The sequence below is a fragment of the Pelophylax lessonae genome, assembly GCF_965119305.1.
Source record: "Pelophylax lessonae genome assembly, chromosome: 13".
Classification (NCBI taxonomy): domain Eukaryota; kingdom Metazoa; phylum Chordata; class Amphibia; order Anura; family Ranidae; genus Pelophylax; species Pelophylax lessonae.
Genome location: NC_138780.1, coordinates 204691737 through 204717886, shown reverse-complemented (window position 1 = coordinate 204717886; position 26150 = coordinate 204691737). Strand labels below are relative to the sequence as shown.

General features: G+C 45.2%; 1 protein-coding gene across 1 annotated transcript in view; it reads right to left on the bottom strand.

Moving 5' to 3' along the window:
* LOC309569237 (serine protease inhibitor A6-like) overlaps positions 1-15379 on the bottom strand; it is a gene marked incomplete at both ends in the record, with an annotated part of 31173 nt that extends 15794 nt beyond the window's left edge. The window contains 2 exons of the mRNA XM_082274989.1: positions 4968-5596; positions 15306-15379. Of these exons, the coding sequence (XP_082131115.1) occupies positions 4968-5596; positions 15306-15379 (703 nt within the window). The remainder of the gene's footprint in view (positions 1-4967; positions 5597-15305) is intronic.
* Positions 15380-26150: the final 10771 nt, after the last annotated feature.

Here is a 26150-nt window from a genome sequence, read left to right as displayed (position 1 = left end):
ATTTAGGGTAACTTTTCCAATTGCAATACTTCTGTTATGACATTGTCCATGTGGTGAGACTATTTGTGCACAGCTAGTAAGTCTTTTGTGGCTGCAAATATGACCTAAAGGTTTTTAAAGTTCGCCTCCCATTAAAGTCAATGGGGCCCGCCGCAAACTTGTGGTTCGCAGACATTTGAGAAAATTTGCGGCTGACGTTCGCGAATCGCCCCGGCCGATGTTCGTCCATCACTATAGTCTAGGGCAAGAACATTGCTGATTGGACCGGCTTATGTGCGGACAGTACAAACTGGATGGGTTAGCCAGGCATTCTATTGTTTCCAGAAGATTGCGTGTGCTTCATTCTTTTTTGCAAACATATTCTCATACTGGGTGTGCGTATTGAGGATGTTAAAGAAAGTAGATCTGTCAGGGGGGTCTGGTTGTTTCCAGGCCATGGCGATGGCTTTCCAGGCAACAATCGTGCTGTGGGCAATAAATGGTCTATGGATAGGGACCCAGGAATCATAGTGTAGGAGGAAGAGGGTCGAGGCTGGGTCATATGGTAGGTATATGGTCGAGGCTGGGTCATATGGTATTGGAAACTGGAGCGTTGCAAATAGGAAAGAGAAGACAAACTTCCAAAAAGGTATTAGCTTATGGCAAGACCACCAGATGTGTATTAAGGAGCCTTTAGAGCCGCAATTTCTCCAGCATTCCGGGGAAGTGGTTGTATTGAATTTGGATAGTCTTACTGGGGAGTAGTACTAACGATGCATAGTTTTTAAAGAGGTTACCCAGTGGGAAACACATTTGGAGGATGTGGTAAACAGTTGCATTGCTTTATACCATTGTGCAAATTGGAAAGTCTGTAAAAGTTCTGTTTCCCATACGGCCAGAGAGGATGTGTTTGCTGAGGAGAAATTAACCTCCCTGGCGGTATGATTCTTTTGGATTTTAGGTGCTGAAAGCGGTACCATTATTTTGCATGTAATTCTTGTGAATGAGCAGTCCAAACCAACTGTATACATTTATTATATATTATATATATATATATATATATATATATATATATATATATATATATATATGTATGTATACATATATTATATATACATATATTATTTATTTATATATATATATATTATATACATGTATATATGTATATATATATATATATATATATATATATATATATATATATATATATGTGTGTGTGTGTGTATGTGTATATATATATATATACATATATTTACATAAAAAGTACAGTAAAACTGCAGGAAAGGGCACTGGGAGGCAATGTAATGTGATTTTATTTTATTTTGAACGGTATCAGTGTGTTTGGTGCATTTTACATTTGAATTTGCCGCCGGTTCCACCCCCCGGCGGACGTCACGTCGCCGGAGACGGAAGCCGGGGCTCGCAGACGATAGGGAGGAAGCTCCGCCGCCGCACACCGCCCGCAGTCTTCGCTGGATCCCGGAGAAAAGGTAAGTAAAACCTCCTCCAGCATCCAGCGATCTTCTTAGCGCTACCCCGAGTGTGACTCGGGGTTACCGCTTTTGGCACTAAAATCTTACCCCGAGTCACACTCGGGAATACCGCTAGGAAGGTTAAGAGGATGTTCGTAGAAGAATAGGATGCCACTAGGTATTAGAAATTTTCCTGATAGAATCAGTGCTAGGATTGATCGGAGGCGTAACTACTTGTAAAAGTCCTTTGGGTAGGGGGGAATTTACACTGTTATACAAGCTGTACACTCACTACTTTACATTGTAGCAAAGTGTCATTTCTTCAGTGTTGTCACATGAAGAGATAGAATAAAATATTTACAGAAATGTGAGGGGTGTACTTACTTCTGTGAGATACTTTATATATATTTTAGTTATTCATTTTTTAAAACTTTTTTTCTTTAACATTATGTTCACCAGAGTAGTTCAGTGTCACCATAGCAATACTGTAGTACTCTGGGGGGGGGGGGGGGGGTAAAGGGATTTTCTTTTTTTTACACTTGATGATCATTGTAACAGCAAAGTGTTCAACAGTTCATGACAGTTGTGATTACTAGTGACCTGTGATTGGCTACAGCTTATCACATGGTACAGGGTGCTTTGATTGGCCCAGGTACCATGTGATAGCTGTGAGCCAATCACAACACAGGAAACAGAGCTGTAATAAATGATGTCATTCATAACAGCTTTGTCGACATTGTGATCATGCGATCGCATAGCATCTTCATACACAGATGTCTATGCAAGTTGCTCATGAAATCACCAAAAATAGTACAGGAACCTTTTCCAAACCCGTGCAAGTCAGCGTTGCACCAATTTGAACGGTTCCATAGGCACAAATAGGGAGCGACTTGTCATGCGATTTTAAACTAGTTACATAAGAAGGCAAATTTATTAAATACTTTCTTCAGCTCTGCGTATACAAAGGAGCATGGGGGAGCTCATGGCCATAATGACGATGGTAGTGACACAGCCCCAAATGATCCACAATGGTTCAAAAGTGATATGGTCCAAAAATATTTAGATGGAATAAAGGTGGATAAAGTCTAGACCAGATGGCACCCACCTATGGATCCTAAAAGAATTGAGCTCTGTCATTTCAAAGCCTTTGTTTCTATTTTTTAGGGACTTCTTATTGACTGAAATAGTACCACTAGATTGGCGTAGGGCCAATGTCTTTAATATGCTGATCTACTTTTTATCCATACCCACCACCAAATAGGAGAAAGAAGAGATGACCTCATATTATGAGGAGCCTTCTGACTCTTCTACAGTTCTCTTGCTGAAGTTAGCCACAAAAAAAAAACACATTCGACCTAAATATGGATATTGCTCAACCCCTACCCTAGGGCTCGACAAACCCCGGGCGCCAGGTCGCATTGGCGACTAGAATTAGCGACCTGGCGCCTGGGGTGCCCTGCAGGAGGTGTCCTGTCCCTTTTGCGCCCCCCCACCTCTTCCCCGAGTGCACGGACTACCGCGCCGTCCGAAAATTGAGGCCCCAGCTTTTCGGCCGTCTTCTGTGTGATGAGATAGGCTTCCAACGGGGAACTGGCACCCTCTTGTGGTGGCCGGGAGTTTCACAGGCAGTCACTAATGACTGTTTCCACTGCCTGTTCTCAATGCCTGTCCATCTCCTTCCCAAGAGGAGATGAGAGGGAAGTTTTTGCAGGCTTCATCTCCCTGTCCACTTACCTTTGCTTAAAGGTAAGTGGACAGGGAGTGTGGTTATTATTTTTTTTTTTTAATTATTTAAAAAATAATAATACTAATAATAATCATTTTTCTTTTTTTTTTTCAATTATTGAAAAATATATATATATTTTTTTATCATCTCCCTGCCATGCTACAGCCAAACAGCCGAAGGCCCCTTTCACACAGGCTGTCTGATCAGGTCTGCCTGTCAGTTTCTCAGACAGACCTGATCGGAACCTTCAGTCTCCTCTATGGAGTGGTAATCTGCCGCCATCTGACCCTGCCCGCCAAAAACAGACGGATGGTGGTTCTATTTTCTATCCATCCCGTGGATCGGATCAGATGACATCGGATGAAAACAGACAGACGGTCTGTTTCCATCCGATTGCCCTATAGAGGGGAGCAGGGTTCTAGTCGTATTTATGTGTAAATTTAGTATCAGTTTTTTTTTAAATAAAGCTTGGTTGTTAGTTTAAAAAAAAAAAAAAACTGGCTCCTAACTTTTTTAGCTGGCTCCTAGATTTCAGGCAAATTTGTCAAGCCCTGCCTTACCCGCATATACAAATGCATGTGCAAATATTGGGGTCTTAATAACTTCATTAAATGAAGAAAATGTGGGTAAGGGTTGAGCAATATCCATCTTTTGGTCGAATGTTTTTTTTTTTCAGTTTCAAATAGTGGATCTGCTCCCCCCCACCGTTCAACAGGGTTAGGTGGTTCCAACCCTGCAGGACTCCATTGTGTTGTGCTTTGGTTTTCACAAAAGAGGTGGACGGTTGATGAAGAATAAAGAAAAATATTTGTAAAGACCTGGTGCTGTCCCCTTAGAGTCGGTTCACACTGGGGCGACACACGACTCTGTACTACTTCGGGGGCGACTTGTGCATTACAATGCACCACGACTTCGGAGCGACTTGCATGGACTTCACATAATGGAAGTCTATGCAAGTCGCTCCGAGGTCGCCCCGAAGTAGTACAGGACCCTTTTTCTAAGTCAGAGTTGGACTTGTGTCGCTCCTATTAGAACGGGTCCTGTAGCGGTCAATGGACCGTGAGGGAGCGCGACTTGTCAGGCTGACAAGTCGCCTGAGAAGTCGCTTTAGTGTGGACCGGCTCTTACCCTGGAGATCTATAGACTGGCTTTCAAGTGTCCTATGGAAAATACCGCCCTTCCAGAAATAGACTTTTGAAAAAGATAGTCTGATGATTGCTGTATCTGTAGTTTAATAACATCTGTTGCTCCAATATTTACTTTCTGTTGTCAACAGCAGTGCTGTATCTTGGCCTAGGCCAACAAGGCCCAGGCCTAGGGCAGCACTATGCAGGGGGGCAGCAAAAAAGCTGCACCACGCATGAGTAAAAAACAGCCTCCTCCCGCCTCCCCCACTAAAAAGAGTTCCTGACCGCTTGCGCTACACACTTTTAGTATAGTGCCAGTCTTATAGGGTGAATTGGGCTGGAGGGCAGGGTCCAGGAGGCAAATCAGTCTGGCACCCCCATAAAGCGGTCACACTGCTACCTCCTGGTATGATATGGTATGATATGATGGTATGATGAGCACTGCTGAGGCTGGACTTATGGGAACTGATGAGGTTACACTGATGGGCACTGATAGACTGTGCCTGTGGTCTAAAGATGACAGGGCGGGTCATAAACAGGAAGAGGTGTGGCCTTTACAGGAAGGGGTGGGTCATATTTAAATTAGGGGGTGCACAAGTTTAGTCAGGCCTAGGGCAGCACAAAACCTAAATACACCACTGGTCAACAGTAAAATGGACTTACCATGAAAGGTTGCATAGTCTACGAGAACCATTGATGTTTTGGAATCCAAGTCACTGATCATATTCTGTATCCTATTGCCTGTTCTGTCACTCACAAACGTATTGATTGTTTTCTCTGCATTGTGGAGATCACTGAAGCTGATTTTTTGAATTGAGGCGTTGTAGTAGCGAGCCACGTTATCTGAGTATTGCTGTTGGACATCTATATGACTTCTTAAGAAGATCTGACTACCAAGGCTCATTATCTCTCCTGGGTTATCCTTTGGTATTACTAAATGAAGGAACTTTCTATAATCTTCATGCAGTTCTTTGTCCTTCTTGGAGCCATCCAGACCCATGCCTTCGACAATTTCCTGGCGAGTATACAAGCCAGCACCAAGAGATAACATGGCGAGGGTTGTGTAGACACTGATTGGTGAAATGAATACGTTTGATGGGGACTTTTGTGCTCGCATTGGAACTTTATAAAGCTTTAAAGCAAAGTCCATATAAGCTTCAGATATGTCTGCCGTTTGCCTTTCAGAGCGAAGGTTGCAGTTGTGCCCTTGCTTCTGTTTGGAAGGACCGGTCGCAAGGATCAGCGAGATGAACAACTGGAGGAGAAGAAGAATCTTCATTTTCCTTTCACACCTGTTTAAAATAAAATTCATGTTTTAGCATAATTATCATAATCTGCTTAAGGGTCCTTTCACACCGTTTTGCTCGGCAGGGATTAATCCCCGCTGAGCAGGCGGATGACCGGTTCATCTCCGCTTACTTTGCAGAGACAGACCTGTCAGATCCCCGCTCTCCTCTATGGGAGATCGGATGAGAAAAGACCGCCTGTCCGTTTTCATCCGATCCTATCCAATCCGATCCTCGAGACGGAGGGAAAATAGGGTTTCCATCCATCTAGATTTCACAGACAAGATCTGATTGGATAGCAGTGGGTGTCAGCAGGGGGTGTCACTGCAGACACCCCCTGCTCCATAGGGATGCATGAAAGGGGCCAAAAGGGTCCTTTGGACTTCTTGCCAAATACTTGCACTTAATTTATAAAATAAGGTCTGCAGGCATCGACAGCAGGGTTTGCTCTTGGATACGGAACTGGCTAAAAGGGCGTGTCCAAAGGGTAGTAATAAACAGCGCATACTCAGACTGGTCTGGGGTAGTAAGTGGGGTCCTCCAAGGCTCAGTCCTGGGACCAACCTTGTTCAATTTATTCATAAACAGCATTGAGGACGGGATCAGTAGTTCGTTATCAGTTTTTGCAGATGACACAAAATTGGCCAGGGCAATAACTGCACAGCATGAAGCAGATATCCTACAGAATGACCTGGACAAAATTACGGAGTGGGCAACGACATGGCAAATGAGGTTTAATGTGGAGAAGTGTAAGGTGTTGCACTTGGGGACTAAAAACATAAAAACACAATACACTTTAGGGGGGGAACCCTTGGGGGAATCAAAAATGGAGAAAGATCTGGAAGTCTTGTTTGATGATAGACTAAGCAATAGCATGCAATGTCAAGCGGCAGCTGCCAAAGCCGGCAGAATATTGGCATGCATAAAGAAAGGGATGTATTCCAGAGATAAGACTATAATCCTTCCACTTTATAAAACTCTGGTCCGACCGCATCTGGAGTATTCTGTCCAGTTCTGGTCGCCAGTCCTCAGGAGGGATGTGTTGGAGCTGGAGAAAGTCCAGAGAAGGGCAACTAAACTAATTAGGGGATTGGAGGACCTTGATTATGAAGAGTGTCTGCAATCGCTTGATTTATTCTCCCTGGAGAAGAGACGCCTGAGGGGGGACATGATAGCAATTTATAAATATCACAATGGGGATCTCAGCTTAGAAAAAAAGCTATTCAGTCGAAGGGATTGCATGAGGACTCGAGGACATACAATGCGATTAGAGGAGAAGCGTTTTAACCTCAGGCAACGTGGCGGGTTCTTTACTGTTAGGGCTACAAGATTGTGGAATTCTCTACCACAAGAGGTGGTTTCTGCGGGAAGTATGGCTGCTTTCAAAAGACTCTTAGATGTACATCTCAAGGATCAGAACATTCAGGGGTATGAGAGATGATTACAGCCACACACACCTACACAGGTTGAACTGGATGGACTATTGTCTTTATTCAACCTCACCTACTATGTAACTATGTAATTTGCTAAATGGGATGCAATCTTTCTATTTATTACTTGCACAAAGTAAATTGATGAAGGGGTGCTTAGAATTAGGGATGATCGAACGGTTTGGGTCGACCATCGGTTCGGCCCGAACATTGGGTGTTCGAGGTTTGGCCGAATTTAGAACTTTTTGCCCAAAAAGTTCGGAATTCGGCAACCAGAACCGCCCAAAATGCAATGCTTCAGGAAATGGGCTTTAAAAGCCCGTGATTGGACCAGAACCATTAGCAAAAGCCAATTGAGGGGGCAGGAGAATGCTAGGAATTTGATTGGAGTGACTAGGGGGTCCCTAGACCAATCATTAGTGAATACGCCCCCCAGTATATAAGATCGCCCCCGCCATATTCCCAGCATTGTTATACTGGACATGGAAGAGAGTGGAAGCAGTTCTGTTAATTTTACTTTAAAAGTGTCATTTAGCTATTTTTAGTGTGAGGAAAGGGATATCTAGTGTAGTTAGAGTGCTCCTTTACACTTAAGTTAGCTTCAAAAATTTAGTTTTAGTTTTTTTTGTAGGGAAAGTGTTAAGTGTAAGGGGACCGTAATGTAGTGTAGGGTTAACTGGCAGTGACTGCTATGGCAGGGTGACAAAACCCTTCCATAGCAGGGTGACCGCTATAGAGAAATGATCATTTCTCTGAATAGCTTCTGAACTGGAATATGGCTTCTCACCAGCCAAGCATTTTTTATGCTGCAGGGGCTGCCACTTGCCAGTGCTTTTTTGAGGACATGTTTGATGTCAGACATGACATCTGAACATGTGTATAGGGGGTATATATAGACATATATGTCTGTATATATACCCCTAGACATATATAGGTGTGATAGTAGCAGAAATAAATGCTTGCGCTAATGAAATCATTTACAGTAATATATTTCTGCTACTATCACACCTATATATGTCTAGGGGTATATATTCAGACATATATGTGTGTATATATACCCCCTATACACATGTTCAGATGTTTTGCCTGCCTCAAAAGAACCCCAAAAAATGCCAAAAAAACGCTAGCGTCAAAAAACAAAAATGCCCAGGTGTGTTTTTGCTGGAATTTTTTGGGGGGTTTTGGAGGCAGGCAAAACATCAGAACTTGTGAACAGTACCACTATACACAAGTTCAGATGTTTTTCCTGACTGCAAAGAACCCAAAAAAATGCCTGCTATTAAACCGGCAAGGTGTTACAGCAGAGAAGCCATATTCCTGTGCTCAAAGTTTTCTAATACAAACAATCCTTTTTTTTCTGGTTCTGGACATGCTACAGAGCTGAAACTTCACAGGTACACCTTTTAGACCTCCCAGACACTAAATCACACAAAAAAAGTTCTTAAAAAGATTTATTGAAAAATTAAAAAAAAAACAAAAAAGAGATTTTTTGATTTTTACTTTGGATTTCAGATCTGGGGGGTCTAAAAAGTGTACATGTGAAGTTTCAGCTCTGTAGCATGTCCAGAACCAGAAAAAAAAAGATTGTTTGTATTAGAAAACTTTCAGACAGGGGGTTGGCTCCGCTGCTGTAACACCTTGCCGGTTTAATAGCAGGCATTTTTTTGGGTTCTTTGCAGTCAGGAAAAACATCTGAACTTGTGTATAGTGGTACTGTGCACATGTTCTGATGTTTTACCTGCCTCCAAAACCCCCCAAAAAATGCCAGCAAAAACACACCTGGGCATTTTTTTTTTTGACGCTAGCGTTTTTTTTGGCATTTTTTGGGGTTCTTTTGAGGCAGGCAAAACATCTGAACTTGTGTATAGTGGTACTGTGCACAAGTTCAGATGTTTTGCCTGCCTCAAAAGAACCCCAAAAAATGCCAAAAAAAAAACGCTAGCGTCAAAAGTAAAAATCAAAAAATCTTTTTTTTTTTTTTTTTAATTTTTTTCAATAATTGGCTTTTTTTTATCAAAAATGACAATTTTTAAGAACTTTTTTTTTGTGTGATTTAGTGTCTGGGGGGTCTAAAAGGTGTGCATGTGAAGTTTCAGCTCTGTAGCATTTTCAGAACCAGAAAAAAAGATCATATAGGTGTTAAAGTTAAAGGAGGCTCCCGAACCACATCCCTGTTCTACTGAAAAATTATCTTTTTTTTTTCATGGTTCTGGACATGCTACAGAGCTGAAACTTCACATGTACACTTTTTAGACCCCCCAAATCTGAAATCCAAAGTAAAAATAAATCAAATAATCTCTTTTTTTTTTTTTTTAATTTTTCAATAAATTGGCTTTTTTATCAAAAATGACAATTTTTAAGAACTTTTTTTGTGTGATTAATAGTTAATGGGGCATGACCCAGAACCCTAGGCACTTTTTAGGGGCATTTATTGGGTTTTAGGGCTTAAAAATGGTGTTTTTTGATTACCGAAGTTCGGGTCCCATTGATTTCAATGGGGTTCTGAAATCCGGGCCGAACTTTCGGGAAGTTCGGATGTTCTGGCCGAACCGAACTTTTCAAAAGTTCGATCATCCCTAATCACCGGCCCAACTCTACAGTACCCTGTTGGCAGCCTGTGGTTCTTTGGGCCCTACACCTCCTGTACCACCTTCAGGGGTGTACTGCACTTAGCCATAAGGGGAGCCCTCTCAGCACCTTGGCCTTGGATCAGGTATGTGACAATAGCTGAATGATTTATTAATACCAAAGGGAAATTATTAGGATACAGTTATATTCAATGAAGACAACAAAAAAAAAATCACAATAATGAACGGAAACAACACACAATAACAATACAATTACTAATAGCAGTAATTATTACCAAATAAAACTAAATTGATACTATAATGTAATAATCCATTCCATCCTATTAAAATACTACATAGAATAAATAACACCAACTGAAAAAAAAAAAACAGAAAATCAAACTACCAAAAAGTAAATAATACACCACTTTCTCTAACATTACCCAAAACCCATTACACATAGTTAGCCTAATACCAACATAATATAAAAACTACATAAAAATCTGGATCAACAACCAGAATAAATCCTCACATCCAGCACTCACAGTGAAGAATTATTCTTAGTCTACAGCAGCGAGCTCCAACTGCGGGCCAGGGGTCTGATGTGGCCCTTTGCTTGCCTTTATCTGGCCCTTGGGGCATTATTCCATTCCATGACACCAACAATGGGGCATTATTCATACCGCTGGCACTAATGATGGGGCAGAATTCCTTCCACTGACACCAACAATGGAGAAAAATACCTTCCATTGACACCTACGATGGGGCAGATTTCCTCCCACTGACACCAACAATGGAGCAAAATACCTTCCATTGACACCTACGATGGGGCAGATTTCCTCCCACTGACACCAACAATGGAGCAAAATACCTTCCATTGATACCTACGATGGGGCAGATTTCCTCCCACTGACACCAACAATGGAGCAAAATACCTTCCATTGACACCTACGATGGGGCAGATTTCCTCCCGCTGACACCAACAATGGAGAAAAATACCTTCCATTGATACCTACGATGGGGCAAATTTCCTCCCGCTGACACCAACAATGGAGAAAAATATCTTCCATTGATACCTACGATGGGGCAGATTTCCTCCCGCTGACACCAACAATGGAGCAGAATTCCTTCCATTTACACCAACGATGGGGTATTATTCCCTCAACTGAAACCAAAGATAGGGCATTGTTCACTTCCATTGGATCCAGGACATTTTCTACTCCCACTGGCTCTAGTCCAACCCCCTAAGGTCTGAAGAACAGTAAACTAGCCCTTTGTTTAGAAAGTTTTGAGACCCCTGGTCTACATCATATGTACATGGGAAAAAGCAAAGGAAAAAGCCCCCAGGGGTGTTTTTTTTAGCAGCAAACGACAATAGGACTATAGGTATGTAAAAATATTCATCTTTATTGAGAAAATGTTTTTTAAAAAGACTCCATGGGAATCAGAGGCGTAAAATATGAGCCTTGGTTACAGGGATAAATTGATCATGTCAAATATCACAAACTGATAAAAGTAAAGACCAATATCAAAAGATCATCACATCCAGTAGAATAGACCCCCAACACGTTTCGACCTGTACAGTAAGGTGTTCCTCAGGGGGTAAGTGATGTCCTATATGTGATAGATGACTAATACCCAAAAAACTCTTTCAAGAATAGATAATCCTCCCAAAAACGAGGGGTTTCTCCATTGTTCCCACAAGGGGCAGGTGGGACACACAACTGGCTTGCAAGGAGTCACAAATAAAGCTCACCATGCGGGGACAAGACACCTGTCTATATCAAGGTAGTAGTAGTGGTATCCAATGAATTTCAAAGGATGATTATAAATAGTTTGAAGTGTAAGGTGCATTCCCCATCAGCCAGCCGTTCCAAAGCGATAAAAGCCCCCTGGGGGCTTTTTCCTTCTCTTTTTCTCGAATACATTGGGGTGTGCAGCCTCTCCACAATATGTGTTGTTTTCTCTACATCATAGGTACATGACTCTGGCACTAGTACCCCAATGGCTACATCTGATGGCTAAGATAGCACATCTGATGGTTTAAGGTGGTATGTCTATTGGCTTAGAGCACATGTGTCAAACTCAAGGCCCGCGGGCCGAATCTGGCCCTCCAGGCCATTTCATGTGGCCCTCACACCTCTCCTGCAGCTGCAGGTGAGCTCTAGCCCTGCTCTGGTCCTCCTCTAGACCCAGTACTTTTTGCTTTCCAGCAATGCCTAAAGCCTCTTCCCAGCAGCAGCTCAGGATAAGGGTTTAAATAACCCTTGGGATTACAGATACAACCGGCCCTTTTGAGGGCAATCATAATGCTGATGCGGCCCGCGATTAAATTGTGTTTTACACCCTTAGAGAGTGGAACATCTGATGGTTTTAAGGGGTCTGCCTGATTGCTTAGGAGTGGTAGTCTATGTTTTACAGAAAATTCACTATACACATTTTTAGCAAATTATACATTGTATATAAACACTAATGGATTGTTTTTTTAAAAAAAAAAAACTTTACACACCATTAAATAATCCCACTAATCAATATAAATATGTCAAGGGGTGCTTGAGATTGGATAGAGCAGATGGTGGAGTACTCAGTTAACAGTAGTAAAATAAGGAGCCATGGGTGAGTAGGAATCATTTAGATTTAAAGGCTTGTTGTCTGTCTGTCTGTCTGTCTGTCTGTCTGTCTATCTATCTATCTATCTATCTATCTATCTATCTATCTATCTATCTATCTATCTATCTATCTATCTATCTATCTATCTATCTATCTATCTATCTATCTATCTATCTATCTATCTATCTATCTATCTATCTATCTATCTATCCATCTATCCATCTATCTATCTATCTATCTATCTATCTATCTATCTATCTATCTATCTATCTATCTATCTATCTATCTATCTATCTATCTATCTATCTATCTATCTATCTATCTATCTATCTATCCATATCTATCCTTTGATTAGGAGATTTTTACTATTAATTACTGTCTACAATTTTTCAAGATAAGTTTAAAATGAGGTCTCTATCCTTGTATGGATATGAGCATAGATGTATTTTGGAAACAGAATCTGTCTATTTATCTATCTTTCTATTTATCTATCAAAATAAAATAAAATAGAATTGAATAAAGTATAACCTACCGTTATATAATATGCTCACTCGTCCTCTTAAAAAACCCAGCATTTTGTGAGTCTGACACTTATATTGCCTATGAAAATGTCTACTAATCAGATACACAGCAAGGTCATAATGACCCGACCCAACGAAAATTACTGAAACTTTGGACATTGCCAAAAAAAACAGTGGGAGGTTTGTCTTTCTGTATTTAACAGTGAAGGTTTCAGTCCATTGTAAAGGCAACCTGTTATGATATATAGAACTTTTCTCCCTTCCAAAAAGCAGTTTTCTTACAGGAAGGTTAGACTGATATGTTCCTGGGATCCCTCATGAACTGATGAGCATTCACAATCCTTCCACTTGAATGAATACAGTACCTGTGACTCCTCTCCCCACCATTGGTGACCACATATGAATCCCTTCCCACTTATAATGACAACTTGTTATTTCCCTCCACATCAGAGAAGAACACCTATTACTGAGCCTTTCCCCAGTGATGTCCATCTGTTAATCCCCTCCCCATAAATGATGAGAACCTGTGAATCCCCCCTCCACCAATATGACCACCCCTGAGTCTCCTCCTCACCAATGATGGCCACCTGTTAATCCCCTCCCCATAAATGATGAGAACCTGTGAATCCCCCTCCACCAATATGACCACCCCTGAGTCTCCTCCTCACCAATGATGGCCATCTGTTAATTCCCCTTCCCATAAATGATGAGAACCTGTGAATCCCCCTCCACCAACATGACCACCCCTGAGTCTCCTCCTCACCAATGATGTCCATCTGTTAATTCCCTTCCCATAAATGATGAGAACCTGTGAATCCCCCCTCCACCAATATGACCACCCCTGAGTCTCCTCCTCACCAATGATGGCCACCTGTTAATCCCCTCCCCATAAATGATGAGAACCTGTGAATCCCCCTCCACCAATATGACCACCCCTGAGTCTCCTCCTCACCAATGATGGCCATCTGTTAATTCCCCTTCCCATAAATGATGAGAACCTGTGAATCCCCCTCCACCAACATGACCACCCCTGAGTCTCCTCCTCACCAATGATGTCCATCTGTTAATCCCCTTCCCATAAATGATGAGAACTTGTGAATCACCCCCTCCACCAACATGACCACCCCTGAGTCTCCTCCTCACCAATCATTGCCATCTGTTAATCCCCTCCCCATAAATGATGAGAACCTGTGAATCCCCCTCCACCAACATGACCACCCCTGAGTCTCCTCCTCACCAATGATGGCCATCTGTTAATCCCCTCCCCATAAATGATGAGAACCTGTGAATCCCCCTCCACCAACATGACCACCCCTGAGTCTCCTCCTCACCAATGATGGCCATCTGTTAATCCCCTCCCCATAAATGATGAGAACCTGTGAATCCCCCTCCACCAATATGACCACCCTTGAGTCTCTTCCTCACCAATGATGGCCATCTGTTAATCCCCTCCCCATAAATGATGAGAACTTGTGAATCCCCCTCCACCAACATGACCACCCCTGAGTCTCCTCCTCACCAATGATGGCCATCTGTTAATTCCCCTTCCCATAAATGATGAGAACCTGTGAATCACCCCCTCCACCAACATGACCACCCCTGAGTCTCCTCCTCACCAATGATGGCCATCTGTTAATCCCCTCCCCATAAATGATGAGAACCTGTGAATCCCCCCTCCACTAATATGACCACCCCTGAGTCTCCTCCTCACCAATGATGTCCATCTGTTAATCCCCTCCCCATGAATGATGAGAACCTGTGAATCCCCCCTCCCCCAATATGACCACCCCTGAGTCTCCTCCTCACCAATGATGGCCATGTGTGAATTCCCTCCCCACCAATAATCACTACTTATGTGTTCCCTCTCTACTAATGATAACTGCCTACTACCAAACTCCTCTTCACGACTGAATCAACATTAATGACCTGTAGGCTCTTGGAGAACCTAAAACCGCAGACATTAAAGGGGGAAAGACTGACTTCCTTTATGTCAGTCTAGTCCCTTAAAATCCTGAGACCATGGATCCAGAACATAAACCGCACAGTGTAATAAACAACAATATACAAAGACTGCAACTTTACACTTCTATGTAAGAGTTACCCCTAATGTGTGATAATATTTTACACTAGGTCCTTTCAGTTGTGAGAGAAAGAAGTGAAGGAGTCCTTGCAGTGGATATATCTGGGGTCTTCAGCTAGCTCAACAAGGGCCCAAAGGAATTTCTGTACAATGACGCCCATCAACAAAGGGATAACGTATGCAAAGTGTTTCTTCTCAAAGCTCTCATGTAAGGAGATGGGATAAAGATGTCCCTTTTATGTGTGCACAAGGTGGGCTTCCCCCCCGTTCACCAATCCCGACCACATCTAGGCCCACAGGAATTAGATATCCTGATATCCTGATATCCTGAAACAGGCTCTTGAATGGTCTGGTTGACTGGCAACCAGATAACTCAGGCGCACAGCAATGTCTGCCACAGCTAACCTGCACCCGTGGTGGAGCGTGCTAGCTGGAGGGTCTATTATGCTGTCCTGGCCATGATGTCCCCCTCAAAAACAAGCCAGGAAGAAAAGTCTCTTCTCCTACATCTGGTCTCCTGGTATCCTCTCCCCCAGCTCCTTTGTGGTCTCTTCCCCCTTCCTCCTCCCTTCGAACAGCATGCTGGGGGCTGTAGTCTGCCCCCTGTGGATCTTTGTGGGGCTGCTTGTGGCCGCGGGACTACATGTCCCAAGATGCTCCTTCTTGCTGCAGCCAATGGGCAGGAAACAGAGAGGCCGGCTTCTCTGTATAGCAGCATGAGGAGGAGAGGTAGGGGGGGAATAGCAGGCAGCTGCTCTAGTCTCCCACTGTCAGCTTTCCCTGTGACATGAGAAGGGAGGGGATGGGCAGCGACAGCTCTCCTGCTGTCAGCAGCGGCTGGGGGGGGGGGGGGGGATTCGGCAGCCACACACTCTGAATCACATGGCTACAAACTATAGATCTCACAAGTTATTTGTTTGAAATAGAACTTTAAGCCAAAACTGTTTCTTAGAGTCAGGAAAGATTTAAAGCCCCAGTTTTATTGCTTATATATGTATCAGGGGTGCAAATGAAAGAATTTGAAATGAGTTTGGTTTAAAGGTTGTCTTGCAGCCTGTTCAACAAGATCCACATCAATGCATTTTTCTCCAAAGGACACCAATTATAATATTAGATCCTGTGCCACTTTCCCTACCAGGTGACATTTTTCTGTGAATCAGTAGGGGTTCAATGTACCCCACATTCATTCATGTTAAGGGCAGTATCTGGGGTCCCCTTATTATTAAGGGAGGCTTCAAGATTTTGATAAGCCTTGGGGGGGAAGAGGCCCTTGACCTCATCAACATGGGGAGGACAAGGTGCTTTGCAAAGGAGAGCCCCATGTTGAGGGCATGTGGCTGATGCCCCGTACACACGTGCAGATCGTCGGCCGAACGATCGGCCATCTTTTGTCCCCGGGCTGTCGTGTCTGTTGAAAAGTGCAAAAGACTGCACAAGAATTTTGTCCGCCGACTACAGCCGACTGCAGAAGTGATGTCATGTGATGGTTCACTTTCCTTGTCTTTTTTCTTTTCTGAGCATGCCCAGTCTTGCAAATCTGCTGTCTGTCGGCCGAATTCTGTACTGACTGGCGAACAATCGGCCATTCTGGTGTCGGCATACAGAAATTTTAATGCTTGCACGATAGATTCTTTTCGGCCGAAAGTGCGCTGTCGGCTGTCGGAAGCATCATACTAACAAGCCGAAAATCGGCCGATCGTTCGGCGGCCGAACATTTTCGGCCGACAATCTGCACGTGTGTACGGGGCATTAGTATGGTTCAGGAGGGGGGACGCTGAATGCTCATCAGCCCCTTTCTGGCCACCCAGGCTGCATGCTCAGATTAGGAGGACTGGCATGGATTCCTTTAGGAGCAGCATACATTTTTTTCTAAATGTTTTCTAAGATTGAGATACCCCCTTAAGATCTTTACCAGACTCAAATGGTCTGGTATAAACTGGTGGTGGTTGGGGAGGGGGTGGGGGCTACTAGTTTATACATTTTTCTTTATACATTCCTGTTTCAGGATGTGCTACAGTAACAGTGACATTTACAAAATAAAAATAATGATACAGAATAAATTGCTGTCAAAATAAAATTTTATTGGTGGCTTCTTAACCACTTAAGCCCCGGAGGATTTGGCTGCTAAACGACCAGGGGGTATTTTGCGATTCGGCACTGCGTGACTTTAACGGACAATTGCGCGGTCGTGCGACGCTGTACCTAAACGAATTTGGCGTCCTTTTTTTCCCACAAACAGAGCTTTCTTTTGGTGGTATTTGATCACCTGTGCGATTTTTTGATCATGCGCTATAAACAAAAAAAGAGCGTAAATTTTGCAAAAATAGCAATATTTTTCACACTTTTTTATATGAAATTCCCCCCCCAAAAAATGTAAAAATCTAAATTTTTTAACATTTTCGGCCAATTTGTTTTATGCTACATATGTTTGGTAAAAAAAAAATCGCAAAAAGCGTATTTTGATTGGTTTGCGCAAAAGTTATCGCGTTTACTAACAAAGGGAAAGATTTTTGTCATTTTTGTTGTTTTTTTTTTAACGCGTAATGGCGGCGATCTGCGATTTTTTTTGCGGTACTGCGACATTGGGGCGGACAGATCGGACCCTTGACTGACATTTTTGACACTTTTGGGGTTACCAGTGACATTTCTACAGTAATCAGTGCTATACATATGCACTGTTACTGTAAAAATACACTGGTAGTGAAGGGGTTAACTTTATTTGGGAGGGAGGGGCTGTGTGTGTCCCTAGGGGCGTGCTTTCTACTGTGATTGGCTGTGGCTTGAGCTGTAAGGACACCGATCAACGGATCTACATAGTAGATCCGTGTGATCAGTGTCTTTACACCGAGGAGAATGACAGGTGGCTTGTTTACACAAGCTGCCTGACTTTCTCCCTCTCCCCCGCCGATCGCAGAGTGGCCGGCGGACATCGAGTCCGCCGGTCACACGCGCGGGGGGGTCCGTGACCACGCGGGAGTGGGAGCGCGCCTCCGGGGGCGCGCGCTCGCTCCCTAGACCCTCACAAGCAAGCGACGTAGACCTACGTCAGTTTGCCTGTGAGGGGCTGACCGCCGACGTAGATAGTCGTGCGGCGGTCGGCAAGTGGTTAAAAAAAAAAAAAAAAGTCAGGAGGAAGATGTAATTTTCCAGGAGTTTAAAATTATTTTTCCTTTGTGAATGGCAGTGCTAAAAAAAAATCACTGCTCCTGGCTGCATGAAATAAAAAAAAAAATGTATGCATTGTTATATGTTCTCAGGGTAACAAGCCCCCATGATATTTTTTTATCACCCCCCCCTCCTCCCCCTTGCCTCTTAGCCCAGAAAATTGGCATTTTCTATTATGACTGATTAGTCTCCATTTATTTAATGGGGTACAAGTTTGGCATCCAGATAGCAAGCAATTGTTTGAAAATGACTTGCTAAGCTATTGCTAGACTTGCCAGGCTTCACAAGATTGTTGCACAATTGCAGCAAGCCCGCATTGCATGACTCCAGGTCAGCTGTCTTTGCAAACATTCTGCAAGTCTGCGGCAAGTTTTGGTTCAGCTATGTTGTGCAATAGTCATCCCACCACGGGGGGCACTGTGACTTGCGGAGCTCTTGCTGTAGACTCTCCACTGCAACTTTGCTCTTGCTAGAGACTTGCCACTCAAATTTACTACAAATTGGAAAAGTGTCAAATAGAACTTACATAGTTACATAGTTACATAGTTACATAGTTACATAGTAGTTAAGGTTGAATAAAGACAATAGTCCATCCAGTTCAACCTGTGTAGGTGTGTGTGGCTGTAATCATCTCACATAGCCCTGAATGTTCTGATCTTTGAGATGTAAGTCCAAGAGTCTTTTGAAAGCCACCATACTTCCCGCAGAAACCACCTCTTGTGGTAGAGAATTCCACAATCTTGTATCCCTAACAGTAAAGAACCCCCCACGTTGCCTGAGGTTAAAACGCTTCTCCTCTAATCGCATTGTATGCCCTCGAGTCCTCATGCAATCCTTTCGACTGAATAGCTTTTTTTCTATGCTGAGATCACCATTGAGATATTTATAAATTGCTATCATGTCCCCTCTCAGGCGTCTCTTCTCCAGGGAAAATAAATCAAGAGTTGTGCTTCAAGTGCTCTCCAAGTGTACAACGTCCCAGTGAAAATGTTCAGCAAGTTAACAGGCTTACAAATCAACACTGCCACAATTTTTTTTGGCAAGTTATCCTTGCTATCTGGGTGAATCTCCCTAACAAGGACACAGCAATAAAAACCTCAACAATCGTTGTGCTGGTAGAGATCTTGATCCAGAGCCGGAAGGATAAGGCTTCAGATCTAAATTTCAGAGGCAGCTCTCTGTCAGCCGGGGTATTCTTTAGGGTCCCTGGAATAGTCTAGAGCAGGGATCTCCAAACTACAGCCCTCCAGCTGTGGCAGAACTACACGTCCCATGAGGCATTGTAAAACTCCGACATTCACAAACATGACTAGGCATGATGGGAATTGTAACTATACAAAACACACAGAGGGCGCACCGACCTAGTGCATTAATCCGAGACAAATCATTTATCGTATAAAAACACTGTAAGTATTGTACTCACAAAGGCAACAGAAAATTGTGCATCACAGACCTCAGTAAATTCCATCCAATGTATCAACAACCAGTGCTGTATCTTGGCCTAGGCCAACAAGGCCCAGGCCTAGGGCGGCACTTTGCGGGGGGGGCAGCAAAAAAGCTGCACCCTGCACAAAAAAAAAAAACAGCCTCCTCCCAGTTCCCACAAGAAAAGGGTCTCCGCCGGCTTGCGCTACACTTTTAATATAGTGCCAGTCTTATGGGGTGAATTGGGCCAGAGGGCAGAGTCCAGGAGGCAAATCGGTCTGGCACCCCCATAAAGTGGTCAGTGATGAGGCTGCACTGATGGGCAGTAATGAGGCGGCACTGATAAGGCTGTACAGATGGGCAGTGATGAGGCTGAACGTGTGGGAACTGATGAGGCTACGCTGATGGGCACTGATAGACTTGTGGTCTGTGGTTCACAGATGACAGGGCGGGTCGTAAACAGTAAAGGGCGTGGCCTTTACAGGAAGGGGTTGGTCATATGTAAATTAGGGGGTGAACAAGTTTAGTCCGGCCTAGGGCAGCATAAAACCTAAATACACCACTGTCAACAACACGTATGGATATAACAGTCACTGAAGACCCCATGGGCTGACGCGTTTCAAGGAATTCCTCTTCTTCAGAGCCACACGAGAAGACTACCCACACCCTTTTTATATAACAGATATCAGGAAACAGTTTCAAATATGGGCATTACCATTCCGCCCCACTTGGGCGGAGTGGCCACCGTTGTCAACGGTAGTTGACAACAGCAGCCAACGTTGCCCACGTTGTCAACGGTAGTCAACCCGCCCACGATAAAAGAAAGCCTAGAATGTGGTGCTTAGAGCCTGATAAGTTGTCCACTCCTCTGACTTATTGGTATAGCACCTCTGGGGCTCAACTCTCCCCCTTCGCCAGTCCCAGAAACAAAATAACATAAACACATATTCAAATTCTATTCAGGAAGACAAATTTTAAAAAGGCTTAATACTAAGGGAAGACCAGTGACTGTATACTATATAATATGTAGTAACTACAGTATATATAATATTATAAAGACATAAAATTGGTATCATCTTCACATAGAGTAGTAGAATTTAACAATCATTTAATTAACAAAATGTAAAAAGATAGAAATGATAAGGTACTTAGATTCTAAAAGAGAGTATAAAATTCATGGTCAATAGAACATAAAAAAAAAACTTCCGGTTCCGGCGCCGCATGGAGTAGCTGGTCCCTGAACAGCTCCCGCGGTGTGCCCCTGCAATACGGCTTGTAAAACCTGCCCAGCACCTCCAAATCGCCTCAGGCAACCCCCATCTGCTTCGGGATACCGCACGGACCCGATCGCTGCCCGCCTCTCGTCCCGCCATGGAGCGGTATTTAGAAAAAACGGCTGCGAAGCCTCCGCCGGGCGCGGCGCAAATCGAGGCCGCGGTCGCGGCCTACTCCGGAACGGCGGCGGACTCGGCGGCGATGGACACTTCTAAACTGCCAGAAGGGACCCCCCAGCCGCCCACCACGGCGTCATCCTCAGCTCCAGACCCCGCTACTGAGAGGATTGCACAGGCGGTGGTTGCTTTGCTCACCCCCACCATCAAATCATCAGTGGAGCAAGCAGTGACTGCAGGCATGGCTGCTTTCAGAAAAGAGCTGGAGTCTCACTCCCACCGCCTCAATGAGGCAGAAAGCCAGATCTCCAGTGTGGAGGACGAGGTATACCAACTGCTAGGCACGGAACAATCCCAGGACAAAATGAACCGTCTCATCATGGACAAACTGGAAGACCTGGAAAACAGATCTCGGCGGAGTAACCTGAGATTTATAGGGATCCCAGAATCCGTCCAACCTTCAGCCATTCCTGACATCTGTGCGAGGAAGATCCCCGCAGCCCTGGGCATTCAAGGGACCTGTGTTGTGGAACGGGCTCACAGAATGGGTCTCTTCTCAGAAGAACGTAAGACCCCCCGCCCGATTATCGCGAAATATTTGAACTACGCAGACAAATCTGCCATCCTTCAGAAATTCCGCCAAACGCCTCATTTTCAGATCGAAGGTATGAAAATCCTTATCTTTGCAGACTACTCAGTGGAAGTCGCAAAAAAACGTAAGACTTTCCAGACCGTATGCTCTCAACTACATCAGGAACGCATAAAATTTACCCTGGCCTACCCGGCGACCTTGCGCCTACGTGCCCCGAACGGCGATCAGCTCTCCTTTCAGGATCCCACGGAGGCAGAAAAATTTGTCCGCTCACTCCATCATGGCGTCTCTGGTCACAACAACTCGGCTAAATCCCTTTCTTTTTCCAGGCCGGACATTCCGCACAGCCCTAGGAAGGAATCCCCAAAACGGCAACGATACTCCGAGGTGGTTAGCTCCGGCCGCGCTGGCCCCCCCCGCTGACGCTGCTCAGGTTCTCGTTGTGCTGTTTACCTCTAGTGGGCCATAGGACCGTTTCCCACCGGGCCTGGCTCCCGGTTGGCTCCTGCCGCTCAACGGCTCAAATGGAACGCACGTCCTCTACCCTTGAAGATTGGTTATGTTCATAGTTGGTAATGTATTACCCCTGCTGTTCTTTTGTTCTTTTTCCTCTTTCGTATTGGTCTTTATGCCATGGCTGCACCATGCTCGGTTGTAGGTCGCGACCCAGATTTCTGCAGATGCGATCATTGCTAGGGCTTATTGTACCCCGCTTCGCATCTGGAGGCATACTTGGGGAGCTGTGCTCCATCGCATACGCATGCGGAAAAAAGTGAAGTCCTTACGACTCTGTTTATGTTTTTACTGTGTGTTTTTGGTTTTTCCCACCCAGTTTTCCAGTTTCCCTCTTCCCCGTTCCGTTCTCCCCAGAGGTCAGGCTCCTTATGGTTGCTGTACTTACATGGCATCCCCTTCCAACCAGGTGGCGGTTTCACCCAATTTCTTTACACCTTGCTATCCCCCCGATAATGGTTAGATCCTTCTCAGGTTATTCTACATGCCCGACCCCCACGGCTAGACCATGACGCTGATATCATGGAATGTTAAGGGCCTCAGATCCCCGGCGAAGAGGATGAAAGTCCTGCGGCATCTCAAACGCCTCAGGGCCGACATAGCTCTTATCCAGGAATCACACCTTCCCTTTGCTGACATGGCCCGTATGGAAAAACTTTGGGTGGGTAAGGTGGTGGGATCTGCTGCACTCGGGCGCAAGGCAGGTGTTCTCATCCTTTTTCACAAACGTCTCCAGGTTGAAATTCTTGCGGTGGATGCGGATACAGAGGGCCGCTACGTTTCGGCTCACGTTCGCGTCCACAGTAGGGAATTCGTAATTTCTAATGTATACGCCCCTAATGTTTTTGACCAGACCTTCTATTCCACGTTATCCGCACGCACCCTGGCTCTCCCACTCGTCCCTCATTTGATGGGGGGGCGACTTCAATGCTGTCATGGACCCGGTTCTTGATAGATCGCGGTCCCCCTCCGGGACAAGGCCTCGTTTGGGCGACTCCCAGACACCCCTGGCTACTTTAACGGACTCTCTATCACTAACCGATGCATGGCGACATTTCCACCCGACTGACCGGGAATATACGTTCTATTCCCACCCCCACAAGACCTTTACGAGAATTGACTACCTATTCTGCTCTGACTCTCTCCTCTCACTTACACAGGACGCGACTATTCACGACATGGCGATATCAGATCACTCCCCCCTCTCCTTATCCATTGACCTTACCGGTTCCCCTACCGTCCCTCCGGTGTGGCGGTTCCCCTCCTTCCTGGCCAATAACGCTGACTTTAATTCATATTTGACTCGGGCATGGCAGGAATACTCTGCAAATAATGCGAACCACTCCTCCTCCCCTCATTTATTTTGGGAAGCGGGCAAGGCCTTCCTGAGAGGCCGTATTATTTCATATGCAGCTGCGTACAAACGGCACGCTAAGAGCGGCTATAGAAAGGCGAGCGATCGTCTCCGCGAGGCACAACGCAACCTGCTCCTGGCTGACACTCCGTCGACCAGGGAAACTTGGGTTCTGGCTAAACAGAATTTCGACGACTGGGCCGATAAAGTCGAACGTATTCACACAGCGCATCTTGCAGCAACCTTGCACAAGTTCGGCAACAAGGCTGGCAAGCTGTTGGCGAAAATGTGCAAAGGTCGGCCGACACCGACGCACATTGGGTCCCTGCGAGACCCCTCGGGCTTGGTCGACTCCACCCCCCAAGGCGTACAGCGTATCATGAGAGACTTCTACTCCTCGTTATATGGTCCGGAGGACGTAGACGACGCGTCGGGCGATGCGTTTTTGTAGGACACGGGACTCCCTCGCATCAGCCCTGCGCAGCTGGAAATGTTGAACGCCCCAATATCGGCGGAAGAAGTCGAACACACGATCAAACATCTCACGGCGGGTAAATCACCTGGTCCGGACGGCCTCACAGGGGAATTCTACAAGTCGATCACGGCGAGTTTGGTTCCCACTCTGGTGGCAGTTTATGCACACATTTGGGATGGCGGGCCCTACCTACCGACGGGTAATCAAGCTATAATCAAGCTACTTGCGAAAAAGGGTAAAGACACATTAGAGCCGGGATCGTACCGCCCCATCTCCCTGCTCAACCTTGACGTGAAGATCCTATCCAAAATTGTAGCCTCGCGTCTGGCACTTATCATGCCCCACTTGATCCATCCTGCGCAATCCGGCTTCACGAAAGGACGTTCGGCCTCGGCGAACATCCGTAAAGTGCTATTGGTATTGGAACAGGCGCGGTTGCACCCCACCCAAGACCTGGCTATAATCACCCTAGATGCCGAAAAGGCATTTGATAACGTCAATTTTGCCTGGCTGCGCAGAGTTTTAGATACTATGGGTTTCCAGGGTCCTTTTGTCCGACTGATCACATCTATGTACACTTCCCCGACGGCCAGACTCTGCGTAGGAGGTTCTATGACTGAAGACTTTAGACTGTTCAAAGGGACGCGACAGGGTTGCCCATTATCCCCGTTATTGTTTAACTTGGCCATGGAACCCTTATCCAGATATCTCTCCGGCCCTGCCCCCCTACATGGAGTACGACTGGGTCACTTAGAACTGAGGATCTCACTATTTGCAGATGACGTCCTTCTTTTCACATCGTGCCCTTCTGCCGACATTCCCATGATTGTGTCCACGTTTGACGCCTTCAAGAAATGCTCAGGCCTTAAGATAAATTTCTCGAAGAGCGAGATTCTCCCCTTGGGTTCTGGCGCGACCCGCGGGTGGGAATTGGACTCTCCCTTTAAAATAGCGACGCACTCAATCACCTACCTCGGCATAAAGATTGGAAGGACCCCCGCATCCGTCTATGCCCTCAACTATCCACCACTATTCACGAAAATTAAAGGGGAGCTGGAAAACTGGAGGGAGCTGCCGCTGTCTCTCTTGGGGAGATGTCACCTGATCAAGATTGTCAGTTTTGCCCGTATTTTGTATTCCCTCCAAACTCTTCCTTTACTGATTAAACATAAAGATGTACAAGACCTCTCCAGGGCATTCTCCAGGTTTCTTTGGAGAGGGAAGAGGCCTCGCATCTCTTCAAGAAAACTGTGCCTCCCCAGGCGAGACGCGGGTATAAATTTTCCTGATATACGCTTGTATAACCTGTCATGTTTATTGAGAGTAGCACTGGACTGGATATCTGGAGCTTCGCAATTCTCAAATCTCGAGTTGGAATCCCAGATGTCTAGCCCTTTTACATTGGCTTCACTCCTCCATGCCAAATGGGTTCACCTCCCACCCCCACTACGTCATAACCTGCTACTGAAGGACACGGTTATTGCATGGAGAGAAGTGAGGAAACTTTTAAAACTGCCCCTATACTTCTCCAAGCATCTCCCAATTAGGGGGAACCCTGCTTTTCCCCCCGGCTTGGAACATGCAGTCTATAGAGATTGGGAGTCAAAGGGACTGGTCAACTTCATCCAACTCTGCAACCCACTAACCGGACTCTTGCGGTCCTCTGCTGAAATCTCGGAGACATACAACCTACCACCTTCAGATTCTTTCTATTTGACACAATGCCGGCACTTTATTCGTGGTACGCTATCGAAACCTGACACCAGGCCCAAACTTTCTCTCATTGATACCCTACTGGACTCTGGCAAGTACACCATCTCAGATATCTATAAACCACTTATCCGACAATGCCCACCTACCTCCTTTACCTCATCTGCATCGAACTGGCTTAAAGACTTTCCAGGTGAGGACACCTTACCCAAGATAATAAGCGGTCTCCGGACCACTCTCGGACTCACCCCTAACTCTACGTGGAAGGAAACTCAACTAAAAATTTTCCATAGGGCGCATATCCCCTTTTTATCAGACAAGACACTTGCGGACGCCCATAAATGCCCTCTTTGCCATGCTGAGCGCCCCTCCCTCTTCCATAAATTTTGGGACTGCCCGCTGATCTCAACATTCTGGGACCGGGTACTTGAATTTATAGCTACGGTAACCGACCTATCCGCTCCGAAAGACCCTCTACTATTGCTTTTCGGATACTGGGATAAACGTCTACAGAAATGGTCAAACACTTCAGCCGAACCTCCCCGCTACTGGATTCTAATCACCTTGCTCATCGCTAGACGTCTGATATTAAAACAATGGATAGCAACCTCCCCCCCCCTCATATCCATGCTTCGGTCGGAGCTAACCACACTTCACTCCATCGACCGCCTCAACACGGACTTTTCGGCCCCATCTGCGGCCGATGCCTTCAAAGCCAAATGGAACA